The 18207-nt window shown below is 43.1% G+C and overlaps 1 protein-coding gene across 16 annotated transcripts in view; it reads left to right on the top strand.

Moving 5' to 3' along the window:
* The window catches only part of TPK1 (thiamin pyrophosphokinase 1), a 318478-nt gene that overhangs the window by 137804 nt on the left and 162467 nt on the right, over positions 1 to 18207 (top strand). For 10 of the 16 annotated variants that reach the window (XR_007518488.1, XR_007518487.1, XM_049894325.1 and 7 more), the window contains one exon: positions 9520 to 9615. Coding sequence is in view for 11 of the 16 variants with exons in the window: in XM_049894325.1 (XP_049750282.1) it covers positions 9520 to 9615 (96 nt within the window). In the remaining 5 variants the exon portion in view is untranslated. Of the gene's footprint in view, positions 1 to 5699; positions 5789 to 9519; positions 9616 to 10632; positions 15843 to 15891; positions 16595 to 18207 lie in introns of those variants that run through there. The other 6 variants (XR_007518489.1, XR_007518490.1, XR_007518491.1 and 3 more) reach the window with 6 other exon arrangements.

Consider the following 18207-nt stretch of genomic DNA (forward strand, 5'->3'; position numbering starts at 1 on the left):
TTAATCTTTCGAGAGACATGGATTTATGTAGCATGTATCTTCTCTTGTTTTGTAAATGGGAAAACAAAGTTTGCTTGCATCAAATACGTAGTATGTGAGACAGGTGGAAACTTGGGTCCTAGATTTCGTGTTGTATTTCTGTCATATCCATCATTAGCTTTTGTAGCTAGCTGCTGAGTCTTTTTTTATTGACCATTTAAAGATCCAAATAAATCAAAAAGCCTTCCTGAGTATAATAGCATTTCCCTCTTTTCCAGTGCCACGTCTCTTTCCCCAAAGGGAAGCTCATTCAGCCGTGATTCTTCTGGAATTTACCTCCATGTCCATTCAAACATCACTGTCTATTGATTTTTTTTTTTTTCAATTTTAGGCATGACCTGTTCACTTCCTGCTGTGCAAGATGAGAGTTTATGTCTGACCTGCTGCCTTCCACCCATACCTGTCTGCACACACACGTGTGCACAGTTCTTCCAATTATGTCATCATTTTTGTTGGATCAGTAGTCAGTGTTTCACCTGTTTTTATTTGGTTTCTACAGAGCCATGTAGAATGCTATAGCTAATACGTATATAATACTTACTATATAAGGTTGCCAAACCCTGGTGGCATAGTGGTTAAGTGCTACGGCTGCTTAACCAAAGGGTTGGCAGTTCAAATCCACCAGGTGCTCCTTGGAAACTCTATGGGGCAGTTCTGCTCTGTCCTGTAGGGTTACTGTGAGTTGGAATCAATTCAATGGCACAGGGTTTGGTTTCTTTTTGGTATGTAGGGTCTCTATGAGTCAGAATTGACTTGATGGCAACAGGTATATATAAAGCAAAATTCTGATTACCTCCTATAAACTCATTTAATCCAACAGCAGCACAAAAGGTAGGTACTGTGATGTCCCCATTTTACAGAATAGAAAACTGAAGTGAGAAGAATTACGTAATTTTGCCTCAGGTGTCAAACCTAGCAAGTTGCAGAGCCAGAATTTGAACAAGTTGGAGAGTTAAGCCGTGGTACATTCATGATGGGCCATCACAACAACTCTAGTAACTATTGGTAGATCACCTTACTCTTTCATAGAAAGCTGCTAAAGAACACCTCCCTAATCCCCGCTTTTCAGCACTGTGGTATATAATTAAAAAAAAAAAAACCATTGCCGTCAAGTCAGCTCTGACTCTTTAGCGACCCTGTAGGACAGAGTAGAACTGCCCCAGAGGATTTCCAAGGAGCAGCTGGTAGATTTGAACTGCTGACCTTTCCGTTAGCAGCCTGAGCTCTTAAGCACTGCACCACCAGGGCTCCATGGAATATAACTAGGACATTGTATTTCCTACACAGCCCTGTGATTTCCTTGTAGATGATAATTGTCAAGTCTGTTCGGTTGGTTTTCATTCAGATCATTGCCAGAATCCACTCAATGTTCAGACTCACCAAGTATCCCCATCATGAGGGAACCAGCCCTCTCCATCTTAGTTGGCCTGCCAGGGTCACCCTAAGGTCTCCCCTCCCCAGCAAACTGGGGAGACCTTTTGATTGTTGCATGTATTTATTCTATGCCATAGCTTTCTCTTTCTTGCTTTACTCACCGACTCAATGCAACATGTCCTTAAGTAGCTATATGTAGAAGGGTGATGATACCAATTGATAATCGAGGGAGGCATTATGGAGTATTCCATAATGTAAACCCATTGCTGTTGAGCTGATTCTGACTCACAGGAACCTAGAGGACAGAGTAGAACTGCCCCTTTGGGGTTTACTAGGCTGCGATCTTTATGGAAGCAGATCACCAGGTCTTTCTTCCACAGAGTGGCTGGTGGGTTTGAACCGTTGACCTTTTGGTTAGCAGCCAAGTGCCTACCCACTGTACCATCAGGCCTGCTTTCCATAATGTAGTTTCCAAAATAATTTCCCAGTTCAGCTGATGTGGAAGATAGACGAAAAAATCCCAGTGGGTTTTTATGAAACAATTACATTTTCCATTACCTGAAGATGTTTAAAAAAAAAAACTTTTTTTTTTCTTTTGAAGATGTTTTAAAACCACTATACGTAGTTCCCGACAACGACGTATTTGAGTTACAATGAACTGCAATTATGATCATCTTTTTCTTTTTTACATTTTTATCTTAATAGTTATATACATGTATGTGTATTAAACTATTATCTGTAAGTTTATATGTGATGTTTTCAGCCACGGAAGACAAAGATCGGATTTATAGATACTGATAAGAAAGAGCAATAATAATGAAAACAAACAAAAAAGGAGGTATTCAACTTACGTCAGAGCGTACTTATGACAGAGTTGTCAGAATCCTGTTGTAAGTCAGGGACTACCTGTATTTAAAAAGAAAAAAAACGGGAGAGACTTACTTGGAAGAGAGAGAAACATGATTTGTCTAAAGCATCCAAGTAATTTTAACACCTTAGCTGAGCTATATGTTTTGGAGAATAAAATTATCTGGTGAATCTAAGCATTTACCATAATAACCCTTGCTGTTTGACCTTTCGTCTTTTTTAACAAAGTATTACGTATACCAAACTGTCCGCTTTTGATGATTTCTGATCTCATTGTGGTTAGGATCAAAATTATGAGCTGCTGTGTTTACATGTGCTATTAGCTATAGATGGTGTCAGTGTGGGAAATTGATCTGAACTATTAGCATTCAAGGGCATGTTTTGAAAATTATTTATTCTTACGTGTTTGCAAAGTTCGTGGTATCAATTTGCTTCCTTGTCATTTTTCTTTCTCCTAAGAAAGACTAAATAATTTATGTACTAAATGAGAAGCTCAGTATCATCAGTCAGAACAAGTCCAGGGGCTGACTGCAGAACAGACCATCAATTGCTCATGTACAAGTTCAAGGTGAGGCTGAAGAAAATTAAAACAACTCATCGGAGAGCCAAAGTACAACCTTGACTATATCCCACCTGAATTTAGAGACCATCTAAGAATAGACTTGACTTGTTGAACACTAATGACCAAAGACCAGATGAGTTGTGGAATGACATCAAGGACACCATACATAAAGAAAGCAAAAGATCATTAAAAAGGCAGGAAAGAAAGAAGAGACGAAAACGGATGTTAGAAGAGACTCTGAAACTTGCTCTTGAACATAGAGTAGCTAAAGCAAAAGGAAGGAATGAGGAAGTAAAAGAGCTGAACATAAGATATCAGCGGGGGTGGCTCGAGAAGACAAAGTATTATGATGACATGTGCAAAGACCTGCAGTTAGGAAACCAAAAGGGAAGAACACACTTGGCATTTCTCAAGGTAAAAGAACTGAAGAAAACATTCAAGCCTCGAGTTGCACTATTGAAGTATTCTATGGGCAAAATATTGACTGATGTTGGAAGCATCAAAAGAAGACGGAAGGAATATGCAGTAACTGTACCAAAAGGGTTGGTGGACATTCAGCCATTTCAGGAGGTAGCATATGATTAAGAGCTGATGGTATTGAAGGAAGAAACCCAAGCTACACTGAAAGCATTGGTGAAAACAAGGCTCTGGGAACTGATGGAATACCAACTGAGATGTTTCAGCAAAGGGATGCAGCCCTAGAAGTGCTCACTCACCTATGCCAAGAAATTTGGAAGACAGCTTTCTGGCCAACCAGCTAGAAGAGATCCATATTTGTACCCATTGCAAAGAAAGGTGATCCAAAAGAGAGCGGAAACTATTGAAAAATATTGGTACTATCACACATAAGTAAAATTTTGCTGAACATCATTCTAAAGCAGTTACACCAGTACATCGACAGGAAACTGCCAGAGATTCAAGCCAGATTCGGAAAAGACGTGGAACAAGGGACATCACTGCTGATATCAGATGGATCCTGGCTGAAAGCAGAGCATATCAGAAAGATGTTTACCTGTGTTTTATTGACTATGCAAAGGCATTTGACTGTGTGGATCATAACAAGTTTTGGATAACCTTACAACGAATGGAATTCCAGAACACTTAATTGTGCTCATAAGGAACCTGTACATAAGCTAAGAGCAGTTGTTTGCACAGAACAAGGGGATAATGCATGGTTTAAAACCACAAAAGGCATGCATCTCAATTGGTCTCAACCCACCTGGATCAAAGGAGAATGAAGAACACCAAGGTCACACGATAACTAAGAGCCCAAGAGACAGAAAGGGCCACATGAACCAGAGACCTACATCATCCTGAGACCAGAAGAACTAGATGGTGCCTGGCCACAACCGATGACTGCCCTGACAGGGAGCACAACAGAGAACCCCTGAGGGAGCAGGAGATCAGTGGGATGCAGACCCCAAATTCTCACAAAAAGACCATACTTAATGGTCTGACCGAGACTAGAGGAATCCCAGTGATCATGGTCCCCAAACCTTCTATTGGCCGAGGACAGGAACCATTCCCGAAGACAACTCATCAGACATGAAAGGGACTGGACAGTGGGTAGGAGAGAGATGCTGATGAAGAGTGAGCTATTTATATCAGGTGGACACTTGAGACTGTGTTGGCATCTGCTATCTGGAGGGGGAATGGGAGGATAGAGAGAGTTGGAAGCTGGCAAAATTGTCACGAAAGGAGAGACTGGAAGGGCTGACTCATTAGGGGGAGAGCAAGTGGGAGTATGGAGTAAGGTGTATATAAACTTATATGTGACACTCTGACTTGATTTGTAAACGTTCACTTGAAGCTCAATAAAAGTTAATAATAAAAAAAAAATCTTCTAGTAGCCACAAAAAAAAAAAAAAAGGCATGCATCAGGGTTGTATGCTTTCACTATATTTATTCAGTCTGTATGGTGAGCAGATAATCCAAGAAGCTGGACTATGTGAAGAAGAACATGGCATCAGGATTGGGGGAATACTCATTAACAACCTGCATTATGCAGATGACACAACCTTGCTTGCTGAAAGTGAAGAGGACTTGAAGGCACTTACTGATGAAAATCAAAGACCACAACCTTCAGTATGGTTTGCACCTCAACTTAAAGAAAACAAAAATCCTCACAACTGGACCAATAAGCAACATCATGATAAACGGAGAAAAGATTGAAGTTGTCAAGGATTTCATTTTACTTGGATCCTCAATCAACAGCCATGGAAGCAGCAGTCGAGAAACAAAAGACGCATTGCATTGGGCATATCTGGTGCAAAAGACCTCTTTAAAGTGTTGAAAAGCAAAGATGTCACCCTGAAGACTAAGGTGCTTCTGGCCCAAGCCATGGTATATTTCAGTTGCATCATATGCATGCAAAAGCTGGACAAGGAATAAGGAAGACTGAAGAAGAATTGATGCTTTGAATTATTTAGTTGGCGAAGAATATTGCTTGCTTCTAAGGAGCATTCTGGTTGTACTTTTTCCAAGACAGATTTGTTTGTTCTTCTGGTAGTCCATGGCATATTCAATATTATTCAACTCTACCACAATTCAAGGGCGTCAGTTCTTCTTTGGTCCTCCTTATTACTAAGCGCTTGACTACTAACCAAAAGGTTTGTGGGTTGAATCCATCCTGAGGTGCCTCAGAAGAAAGGGCTGGAGATCTTCTGAAAGGTCACAGCCATGAGAACTCTCTGGAGCACAGTTCTGCTCTCCACACATCAGGTCCCAGTGAGTTGGATTTCACTGGACCACAACTGGTTGTGTGTGTGTGTTTGTTTTCATCAAGCCAGAAGTAGTAACATCAGTATTGGTTTTTGTGTCAGACCCACTTTCTGGTTTATCCGTGTTTTTATTTTAGAGAAACATACCATCAGGCCCATGAGTGAGAATGGTTACAGTCCGTCCGTCTGTCCACCTGTCAGTCACACATCTGTTGACCGCTGCCTGGTACGTGCCTAGCCGTATGCTCTGCGAATGCAGTGTGCCCGCGGGAGTCTGCTCTCCTCGCTCGCAGGTGGGGTGTGGGTGCTGGGGTGCAGTGTGCTGTTTCCCTGCTCATGTTCCGATGAACTCGGAAAGAAGAAACAGGACACATTACCCATTTTCAGGTTCTGCTTCAGCTGGGACGGTGCTCTGGTTGGTTGTTTGCTCCGCTGTGAGTAATGGCTTGTACCCGTAGGTCAGGGTCCTGACACTGCCAGCGGTCTACTCTGGTATGAAAGACGAAAAAATCGTTGCTGTCAAGCCTATTCTGACTCACAGCAACCCTACAGGACAGAGCAGAACTCCCTCATAGAGTTTCCAAGGAGCAGCTCGTGGATTTGAACCACCAACCTTTTGGTCAGCAACTGAGCTTTTAACCAAAGTATTTATTAATACTCATTAAAATCAAAATGTTTAATTTTGCTGTTTAGCATTAGTCCATGACAAGAATCGTAAACTAAGCAGCTTGTGTAACTTCCCTTTGAACGGAAAGCCCTTCTCTTCACGGATTGAGCCTCCCAAGAGACCGAGGCGTCCATGTGGCCGAAAGCATGAACTGTTAGGCGTCTGCAGGCTTTCCCCACGAAAACTTGAGACCGTCGGCACCATCACGTCATATCAGACATGGTGAATGTTCCCCATGTCTTCGTCAGTGACGTTTTTCAACCCAGGTGCGAGATGTGAAACCTGCCCCGCCGCCGCCCAACCATGAGGCGGGAGATGCCACGGGATGGCTCGTCAGCAGGCAGCTTACCTTTCTCCTGCCTCATGTTTGCCTTGTTATCAGAATTTTTTTTATCCCCCAAATTGTGCATATCTTAGGAGAAGTCAGCTAGAAAACAGTGAAGTAAAGTTAGCTCTCCCTTGTCAAACTCATAGTTATCTTGCCTTTTCACCGGTTGGTGAAGAGTCAGAGTCACTCTCGGAGACAGACGATCAGTAGGATGTTACCACGGTCCGTTTTCCCCCACAGCCGGTTGGCTTTAGAAGAGGACTCTACATAAAAAAAGAAGATGGTTGATTTACTGCAATGTGTGAGATAGACGTGAATTACCCCAAGAAAATGGTACCACATATACCTGGATAGTCAAAGGTATTAGTTCTATTCAGGTCCACATCTGGTATCTGCCCAGCACCATGCAAATTGTGGAAACCCTGGTGGTGCAGTAGGCTGCTAATCAAAAGGTTGGCAGTTCGAATCCACCAGGGGGTCCTTGGAAACCATATGGGGCAGTTCCACTGTGTGCGTAGGAATCAAGGTGTTTGGTTTAACGAGTTTATGCAAATGGTCATTCGTTTATTCATTCAGCAAATAATTTACTGAGTGCTTATGGTGTGCTGTTCAAGGAGCTCTGGATAAGACAGTGAACAAAACCTTGGACAAATACCCCTGTCTCCATAGAACTGACATCCTAGTTTGGAGTTAAATGATAACACAGTAAATTATAATATGTTAGAAGGTGTTACGTGCTGTGAGGCAAACAGAAGAATTGGAGGAGGGCAAGGGCAGCCTGAAGTGCAGGATCAGGCGTGTGGGCCAGGCAGAGGAAGTGCAGCGTGTGGTATTAAATAGTATTGAACAGGGCAGTCACGCCACGCCTCAGTAAGAAGGTGAAACGGGAGCGGACTCCCTGAGGGAAGGAAGCTGTGAAGAACTTCTGTGCATGTATCTGAAGTCTAAAAACAACTGTGGTAGAATCCAGCATTCTCTCCATAGTTCACGGAGGATCATAAGAGGCTGGTCCAGCAAAAACATCAGCGAGTTTTTGGTTACCTAGTTAGTTTAGGCATTATACACGAATTTCAGAACAATTAAAAGATAGTTATTTGATGTTCCTCACTGGACAAATACATAAGCACTAAAGCTTCCATTCAGGGTGTGCTGGTGATGCACGCCATGTTTGAGAGTGATCCCAGGAGACAGAGTCCTGGAATTTCTATACAGGAAGAGTATAGTTTTTTGCGGGGGTGGGTGTTCAGAGATTTTGGGGGCAGTGGGGGTTCGATGGCCAAATTCTCACCTTCCAGGTAGGAGTCCTGGGTCCTACTCTTGTCCAGTGCACCTCGTGCGCAGCCCCCACCTGTCCATCAGTGGAGGCTTGAGTGTGGCTGGGATGCTGAGCAGGTATCAGCAGAGCTTCCAGACTAAAGTGGACTAGGAAGAAAGGCCTGGCAATCTACTTCCAAAAACCAGCCAGTGAAAAGCGTGTGGATCACAACGGTCTGATTCTCATCTGACCATGGGAATGGCACAGGACTGGGACACGTTTCCTTCCGTTGTGCTTGGGGTCACCATGAGTCGGGGGCAATTTGACAACCGCTAACAATGGCATATAACAGGCTGGTGACAGGCACCTGGGCAAGGTGAAGGAAACATCTCTCCTCTCTCAGGGAGCCTTGGCCCAGTGCCTTTGGTCAGGTATCAGGGTCATCTCCTTAGTCCTGTGTGCTCTCATGCGTGCCGCATCTGCCTTTCTTTCTGGGAGCATTAGCCTGGGCCGAGTCCATGTCTTTATGCCCTTGTTGGTGGTTGCAGGAAACTTCGAAGTTCTTTCAGGGCCAGGAAGGTCAGTGTCATAGACGATCTTGCCAAGCTGGCACGTACACCTTGTAAAGCATGATGTATTTCCAAATGCTGAGAGTTAATTTCTTCATTGGTTGCCACATTGTAGGACAATCATGAATGAACAAAGCACAGCTTGAGCTCAGCACCTTTAGAGACACCTTGAATGGGAGGAGAACCTTTAAATCTACTGAGAATGGTCCTTAGGATAATTTAAGAGGCAGCATGGGTGCTTTGTGTCCTTGAACACTCTTTGAATGGCACCTTTATGTAGGAGATTATATTTAACTTCCCCTTACTCAGCTGTTTGTCAGAGACCAAGAATTGTTTTATTCCTGAATTAAGAAGTCTGGACTCCATTTTTACATGCCTTAGCCTCTGGAAGACACTGAAGGAGAAGGTGTCATTTCAAAAATACAAGATTTTAGCAATCTACGTTCACTAGTGCCAACAAACTGGCACTTTTGTAGCTTTATACTTATAAATATATTCCAGTATTTTTCACTGTTGTAGAGGAGGCCAGGAATATATTATAGATTCACTTCATTATGTCCAGAGATGATCGCAGAGTCATATTTACGGAGGTGTAGCTCCACATCCTTCTTTTAACAAGGTGGGGGAGTGCTGTAAAGGAATTTTATAGATGGGTAACTTGGTTTTACTTTAAGCTTTTGTCATTAGCTCAGTGTTAATATTAGCTTTTCCATCCTTGTAAGTACACTTATGAGGTCTGCTTAAAGAGCTTCAAAGTTTTTTTAGAAATAGCTTCATTTTAATTTCAGGTAGTTTCACTGTGAATGCAATTTATAACACTCGTACCGCCGTTCTTACATTAATCTCGAATATCATCACGTTGGTGATGTTTAAAGACTGTTAATCTGGGATAGCCTGTACTTTTCTTGGGTGAAATGATTGCCATAGTCGCCCATTACTGCAACATCCTAACGCCATTCCCGAGATACCCTTTTACCGGAAATAGAGAAGAAAGTGGTAGGGACTCTGATCGCGGGAATAACACGGGCATAGAAGGAAGTGTCTGTCCACAGCTTATCTTTACTTTAGAGCCCTTCATCCTCTTCCCGTGGCTGAAATCATTCCTTATTCTCGCCCTTTCTTTTGCTTCAATACACAGGGGTGTGAGCTCATTTCAACTCCTGATCAGGACTACACTGACTTTACCAAGTGCCTCCAATTGCTCCAAAGGAGGATAGAAGAAAACAGCCTGCAGGTGAGCTGGGCACGCACGCGGTGGTCAAGGGTTTCAGCACCGAGGACGTGGACAGTCCTGGCTAGCATTCTCGTCTGAGTTACTTACTTTTGTGCTGGGTTTTGGGTCTCTTTTTCTGCTTATCGAGTCAGTCTGTACTCGCATGCCAAGACATTATCCTGTGCACTTGTATCAGAGCCAAAACCCACACACCTTACAGTGGAAGGCCATGAGATGAGGGGACCCAGCTGTGCGTGTGGAAGATAACCCACGCTGGGCGCTCGCTCTCGGCCTTAGTGAGCGGCTCCTTTCCCTGCTGCTTCTGGCTGTGCGGAGCTGTGTGTGCGTGTGTATGTACGTGTTTAAATATCGCGTGAGCAGAACACGGACACACAAAGGTGGCCTACAGTTGGCCCTTGGGACATCGCTGAGAACACTTTTGTAAGCAAACATCAAGTTTTTTTGTTTGTTTTATAAAGGCAGAGAATAATCTGCATTCAGATGTCTGGTCACATTAATTAGTTAATATAAAAAGTACCAGCTGCCGTTGAGCCTATTCCAATTCATGGCGACGCCCGTGTGTCAGAGCAGAACTGTACTCCATGGCGTTCTCAGGGGCTGAGTTTCCAGAAGTAGACCAGCAGGCCTTTCTTCGGAGGTGCCTCTGGGTGGACTTGAACCTCTAGCCTTTGGGTTCGCAGCCAAGTGTGTTAACCATTTACACTATCCAGGGACTCCAGTTCGGGAATGCACAAGTTCACATTTTACTATGTTTTGATATCTACCGAATTAATCCTGCAGCATAGAATGACAGTTGTCCATTTTTTTCTGGGTGGGGCAGTAAGTTCAGCTGAGATGCATGATCAAATGTGTAGTTTTAAACTAAGGGACGAGGAAAATGTGCATTCGAATGGTCCGGATGGTACAAGTACCAGGAAACATCCTCTAGCCTGGCCTCAGGAATGACGTGCGAGGGGGTGGGCTTCAGACTTAGTGCCATCAGATCTCATGTTCCATGTCTGGTTGTCCTGTCTTCAGACTGGCTCCCCTGATTGTCCTGCAGCACCCCCATCCACATTCGGGGAACCAAGGGGGCAGCTCGTCCCATCATCCTCCTCTCTCCATCAGGCCACTCCTGGTTTTGGCAAAGAAGACAGAGTGTCCTAATGGCCTTAGACTCTGGCTGGGAATGAGTCCGCCCATGGGGCTCCTCAGAGGTACATTCTAGTCCATATTTACCGCATTGAGGTAGTAAATCCTTTTCTCCCTTTGAAGAAAAGCCTTGTTAGCTATCATAATTGGCAAATAACTCAGTCTGCAGACTCAACAGATATAATTGAGAAAATCATTTCTCATCTCCGTGTTGGCTTTGCTGAACTACACCAAATGCATGGTGCCATTTCCAGTAATACATTGATATAATTAAATGTTTTTTTAAATGAAAACGTAAATCGACCAGTTGAGAGTTATCTACCAGCTTGTTTGGAGTTTCTCAGTTAAAAATCGTAAACCTTCACAACTGTGTTTCAATTTCTCCAACTCCTCCACTGAAATTGTTAAAAGGTGGGAGTACAGTTATGTGGGTCTCATTTGCCGTGTCTAATTGACAGTATCTGCCATGTAGTCTTCAGCCACTGAACTCTGAACCAATAATCATACTCAAGTCAACAAGACCAAAATGCAGAAAGAGCCTGAGAGCATGGGGAGGCGGGCTGGGGTGTGTGAGCTGCCTGTTGTAGCAAGCCCTGTTTTATCAAATGTCAGTGAATGTTATTAAGGACCTGCTTGACCTTTACAAGGTTTAGTGCATCGCCCATGCCTTGTCTCCTTGTGACTGAGCTTTACTGGTTTGGGCGGCACACAGCCTACTGTGTCACAAACAATAGAGGCTTTTACTGTGTAAGACTCATTTCCCTCCACCATTTATTTCGTGGTCTTGAAGTCAGTTTAAACCTACTGGAAAAGGACATTTAGAGCCTGTTCCGGTAACATTTTGGAATGCAAGAAGAGACTCAAGGTTGGGCTGAGGGCAGGGATGTGATGGAAAGGATGAACCTAGGTCTCAAAAAAGAAAAAAAAAAAAAAACTAGGGAAGTCAAGTTCATGGGCTCTTTTGTAGAAATTGCTTTTATTAACTATCAAGTGAACACAAGAATTCATTTATAAAATACAAGAGAGAGACTATCACCATCACCTGTGAAGACCCCGAGAGCCCCTTTCTGATCTCCCCAGCCCTCCCCGTCAAAGGCTGGGATGTGCCTTTTAAACTAAATTTATCACAGTGATCATCATTGCTGATGTATAGTATTAAAAGTCATGTAGATTTATTTTAGGAAATTTCTGTTAGTGGAAAATGCATCAATAACATGATGGAGAAAAATTTTTAAACTTTATTGATTTGGACAATACATAGGAGTCTCCACTATTATTACTATTGAATCACATATACCTTCTTGTCTCTTCATTTTGCAGAGAAGGTGGGGAGGTGAGTGTTGTGTGTAATTAAGAACTGCGTGGGTTGGCAATCGTATTACACAGCCTATGATACCTTTTTCTGTTGACTTGATGTACCATGCACATGTTTTTCATTTCATTAATTCATATTTTATAGCTTCTAAGCCATTTTTCTCATCCCAGGTTCTGAGTTACTTGGACAAGTTGAGAGAGGAAAAATGAGACGATGTAGAGAATGTCTCATAAGCCATTGCCGTTGTGAACTTGGCAAGAATAAATCCTGTAAATCTTAAAGATTTCCTGAACTCATAATGAACCAGTACCGTGCAGTTCCAACATCAGCCGTGTAACTGAGGCATTGTAAGAGTTTTACGGCAAGTTTCTCTTCTTCCTGTCCTGTGCCTGTCTGCCTCAAAGCGAGGTCGTACATATAAATTGATAATTTTCATCAAGTTCTAGAAAGCGGCATGATGCAGGCACATCTATTCACACACACACACGAAACCTTGCTTTTTACTCTCGCACGAACACCGCTGTCTCTGCAGAGTGCCTGAGTAACTGCTTGTATACACTCATGTTCTAGAACAAACGCTGTGCTGATCGGTCTCAGAGAGGAAGCCAGCAGAAGGCAGACATTCTGGGGTGTCACTTGAGTGGGCTGGCAGTTTCCTAGGTCATTTTGGAGACTCCCTCTAAAGAAGAATTCACATCTGTTTCTCCTCCTCCTTGGAGACCAGGATCTTTTTTAAAACACTGTGCAACAAGAGGAAGGAGATGAGCCCTGCAAATACAAAAGCTTACTACCTGGGAGGCTGTGGCAGCCTGGCCCATCTCTGCAGAGCCCCAGGACAAGGGTTCCATAGGTCTGCTTACCTGGAGCCTCAGTTTGATGATGCCCTTGCCAGATGAAACTTCGTATGAATGCAGAGAATTACGGACCTGGTCACAGTGTGGTGCCCTATCTGTGGAAGACATGCTGCCCTCATGTGAAAGGACCTTTATTTCTGAACTGTAGCCCTGTGGAGATGCAGACAGCGCAGTTGGTGGGGGAAGCTGCATCCTGGAGACTGCACCTGTAGTAGAACCTCGTGGAACTGCTCAGTAGATTAGATAGCTTCTCCCTTTTATTCTGCATATCCCTCAGCAGGGCATACTGCATGGGATTGTACCTACATCCATAGATGTGGCAATTGTCCACGATGATGGGGCACCTGTGTTTTAAGAGTGTTGACTGAGGAACTGGAATGACATTGCTGTTCACCACAAGGACGTGCCTATCAGATCAGTATATTTTCAGTGGTCGTTAGTTAGACAATTGGAAAAGGAGTACTGAACGCACTCATAGAATTGCGTTCCTCTTTGCCTTAGTTGATGGGCTGGGTATCTCAGCAGGTCCCCCTTAAGTCAAAGGACAAGGCGGAATCCATAGACTCCATTCTCCATCTTCTCCTCCCTTAGCAGCTGGAAGGTGAAGATGCCTTCCAGCTTCCACGACCCTCTGCTTTCCCAGGAGCAGCTCCTCCTAGCATCCCGTGCTCAGCATGCTGTTCCACTCCATGGAGGAGACCTGAGATGATGCCAGCTTCTCACCAGCATCTGTGATCATACATGTGAGTGCATGTAATTCCCAGTATCAACAGCTGGATCAAAATATTTTGAAACACATCAGAAAATCAGAATATCTGAATTCAAATTACACTGATTACATTTTAATTCTCTTTCCCATCCATTTCTACTAGAGATTTTGTTTATTTCTTATTTTTACTTTTAGTTGTGCTTTAGGTGAAGGTTTACAGAGCAGATTAGTTTCTCATTAAACAATTAACACACACAGGGTTTTGTGACATTGGCTGCCAACCCCGCGGTATGTCATCACTCTCCCCTTCTCAACCTTGGGTTCCCCATTTCCATTCGGTCAGCCTTCCCGTCCCCTCCTGCCTTCTTGTCCTTGCCCCTGGGCTGGTGTGCCCAGTTAGTCTCATATAAATGGCTGAACTACATGTGTTATTGTTTTATAAGCCTGTCTAATCTTTGCCTGATGGGTGAACCTCAGGAGTGACTTCGGTACTGAGTTAAAAGGGTATCTGGGGACCAAACTCTCGGGGTTTCTCCAGCCTCTGTCAGACCGGTAAGCCTAGTCTTTTTTTTCTACTAGAGATTTTATATGCCGTAAAATTGACCCTAAAGTTACTCCTTTTTTAAAAAAGTAATGTATATAAATAAAGGAAATTACTTCAAAGAGGGGGAAGTACTGTTGGACAGTGATTGTTATCCCAGCCGCACTCGGTTTGCCAGTTTGCCGTGGTGCTCAGGGACATGGAGTACGTTCAGCACACTAGTAAATGGCCGCGGTTATAAGTTCAGGGTGAACCGAGGGTGCTGAGGTCATCGGCTACTTCGTACATATGTATTAGCTGAAGGAAACTTGCTACATTGCAGGAATTAAGGTCCAAGTAATGAATGTGACCACAGTAACGGTTTTAGCACTCTCATTTAGCATTATAAAATGGTCTACTGCATATCTAGAAATCAAAGTATTAATGACCAAGTTCAAAATTTGCAATCCAAATGCTTTCTCTTCTCCCAGAAGGTGGAAAGGGGATAATTAGCATGAACTATTTATATTGCACCAGATTGCAGAACCTAAGGACCGCACCATGGCACGTCTGATGGCCGGCTATTATAAACTGGTCGATAAAAACGAAGATAGCTTTATAGCACTAAACTTTGGGAAAATAATGCACAAAAAAAACTAAAGCAGAACTATAAATAGTTTAATCCATCCAGACATGGAAACCAAGCATTTCATTTATCACTGTAGACAAGAATATACAGCTCAGGCTTAATCGAGTTTATGGCTGAAGCAAAACAGGAAACATCGCTGGGCGAAAATGCATTATGATGGCCCAAGCTAGGGTAATTGCTATTAAAAGCCATCACAAGGGCAGAAGTGATCATCTGGACACAAAGCAGCTCTGTTTGCAAAGGGTTTGGAAAGTCACACAGGTGAGGGGTCCGGATCCTGGGACCTCAAATCCTAGTTTCTTCAGAATGGGAAGAAATGAAATCCAGTGCTCTGTTCGACATTCGTCTTTAGAGGAGCGTCCTGTAAGGGTATTTGTAGCCAAAGTTCAAGAGAGCAGGCACTTTTTGATAGGATGGTCACTAATGCAAATTTGAATCTTTTCCATTCATCTACCAAGGAGTGAAGAAGCCCTGGTGGCACAGTGGTTAAAGTACTCAGCCACCACCTGAAAGACTGACGGTTCAAACTCACCAGCTGCTCCACAGGAGAAAGATGTGGCAATCTGCTGCCTTAGAGATTACAGCCGTGGAAGCCCTGTGGGGCAGTTCAACCCTGTCCTATAGGGTCACTATGAGTCAGAACCAACGAGACAGCAGCGGGTTTGGCAATAGTTTACCAAGCGATAGTACTTCTATGAACAACATAATACAAATATCCTCCTAAACTCTGGTTCCGAATAGCTAATCGTTTCAGAATATTGTATGAATCGTAATTCTGCTTTTCGCTTTACACCTACTACCTACTGTGTTGAAGGTGCTATGCTAGGTATTAGGGGAATTCCAAATCATGAATAATTCATCCTTCCACGTCTCAGGACCCTCGTAATGCAAAAGAAATCCCTTTTAAATGCCTTTTCCTTGGAAATACCTTCACATCCTGACAGCGTGAAAGGGTTGGAAATCCTGATTACCCCTGGTACATTTTATAATATCTACGTAGTTTGATTCTACAGACCCTGATTTTAGTTTACTCACTTGTATATATATATATATATATATATATATATATATATATATATATATATATATATATATATATATATATATTCCTGGCTCTTCCCCTTAAAGAAGATAAATTAAATAAAATCATGCAAAACAAACAAAAAACCCATGCATTTGTATTTTATTTATCTCATTCAACTTTCCTTGGCACACTCTTCCCGAAAGAAATATAAAAAACCAAAACCAAACCACCGCCATCAAGTTGATTCTGACTCATAGCGACCCTATAGGACAGAGTAGAACTGCCCCATAGAGTTTCCAAGGAGCGCCTGGTGGATTTGAACTGCCGACCTCTTGGTTAGCAGCTGTAGCACTTAACCACTACGCCACCAGGGTTTCCGATAGAAATTTAAATACTTGCAAACTTGCTCTTGGCATCCCTTGGTGTATTTACATGGGGAGGAAAAAATAACACATTTACACATTTTTATATATATCCCACTGTTGCTTTTGTTTATGTGGAAGGGATGTTCTGCCTCCCGGGTTTCTTTGAGATGGTTTCAGGAACCTACAGTCCAGTTAACCGCGTCACTCCTGGTGCCCAAGACAGCTGTGTGAGGAAAGACTCTCTGCCCTTCTACCCAAACTCGACATGTTGAGCTAACAGATCAAAGCTGAGGGGAAGTCGGGAAGGCGCGCGCTTATTCTGGAAGTGACTTCAGTCATTGCCCTGTGCTCTAGCACATCCAGGTTTCCTGAAATGGAAGTATTTTCAGGGTTTCTGAAGGATGACCTACAGGTAAGCAAAGAAAAATACATCCATACCAAAACGGTACAGCACTCTCTGGTGGTTTCTCATTGTACTTTACGTCAGTTAATAGGCTTATTAAAACGTGTTTTGATATTTTGGGGATTTTGACAGTTCCTTTGATTTTGCTCTGTCTTGATCCAGCCCTTTCCCCCATCCTCCTCTGCATCTTCTGTCTTTAGATTGGAGCATCAAAACAATGTCCTCGTCTGTTTTTAGCCTTACTGTAGTACACACCAGGAAACCCTGGTGGCATAGGGGTTAAGTGCTACTGCGGCTGCTAACCAAAAGGTTGACAGTTCAAACCCACCAGCCGCTCTGCGGGAAGAAGATGTGGCAGTCTGCTTCCATAAAGATCGCAGCCTTGGAAACCCTGCGGGGCAGCTCATCTCTGTCCTACAGAGTCCCTGTGAGTTGGAGTCGACTCCTCAGTGGGTTTCTGGTTTTGGTAGTACAGAGCAGATTTTTGAAAGCTAAAAGGAAGCTTATTTATCGTGATACTTAAAATTTTCCAAACCCTAGTGTTTACTTTTGTTGAGCTGGCTCTGTAGGTTGGACACATGTCTTGGTTTACATGGGACAGCTCTGGGTTATGCCTATATTCTTGGCGTCACTATTAATAACGTCCCCTTTTACTTTCAAAATTGTCTGTTAAGTTGTAGGGTCACCCCATCCATCAGGGAGACCCACAGACGTTGACCCTTCCTGTATCCCCAGAATACAATTTATGGAAAGTAAATGTAATTAAAATACGGTGGCGGCCACTGTCCCTGTGGTCTGCTTGGTGCGTGCTGCAGTGAAGTTTTTTTGAGGACAAATGGCGGAAAAACCTGTCATTTGTTTACTGAAAAGATTTTTATTGCTGTAATAGAAAAAGGAAATTGCCTCTCCTGTTCCTGTTTATTCGTGTTTTATTCGTGTTAGGTGTCTCTCTACCAGTCTTGTCACGATTCTATTAAAGCAGATAGTACAAAGCCAAGTTTTTCATTTCTAAACAAATAGATACGACTATTACTTAACTTGTTATGATGGAAGCCAGAGAGCCTCCCGTCGCCTAGGAGCTGAAAGGCATCTTGAAACATAGGTTAGAGAATTTAGCACGCCCCTTACTTTTCCAGATGAGTCACCTTGTCTCTGGGAGGCTGTGTGACCTGTGTGTGGTCACGCAGCTGTTTAGGTAGGATCCCACACTGGCCACATCACCCATGCATTAATCCAATTATAATTAATTGTAATTAATCCATTAATTATGAAAAGGCAACCCTTACCCTGTGTGTCTCCTTGCTGACAACCAAGGTCTGTGTAAAATATCTGGACTCCAGGGTAGGAAGTGCACGTAAACCAGTCAAATTGATTTTTTGAATTTTATGTGTTAAAGACCATGGGCACAGCAGGTATGTGCTCTGGGGGCTTTTCTGCATGTGTGCACAAGCATATTGTTTAAGGTACATTACAGAAGAAGAACTGATGCCTTTGAACTGTGGTATTGGCAAAGAATACTGAATATACCACGGACTGCCAAAGGAACGAACAAATCTGTCTTGGAAGAAGTACAACCAGAATGCTCCTTAGAAGCAAGGATGGGGTGACTGTGTCTCACATAC

This window comes from Elephas maximus, chromosome 8 (genome assembly GCF_024166365.1).
Source record: "Elephas maximus indicus isolate mEleMax1 chromosome 8, mEleMax1 primary haplotype, whole genome shotgun sequence".
NCBI classification, from domain to species: Eukaryota; Metazoa; Chordata; class Mammalia; order Proboscidea; family Elephantidae; genus Elephas; species Elephas maximus.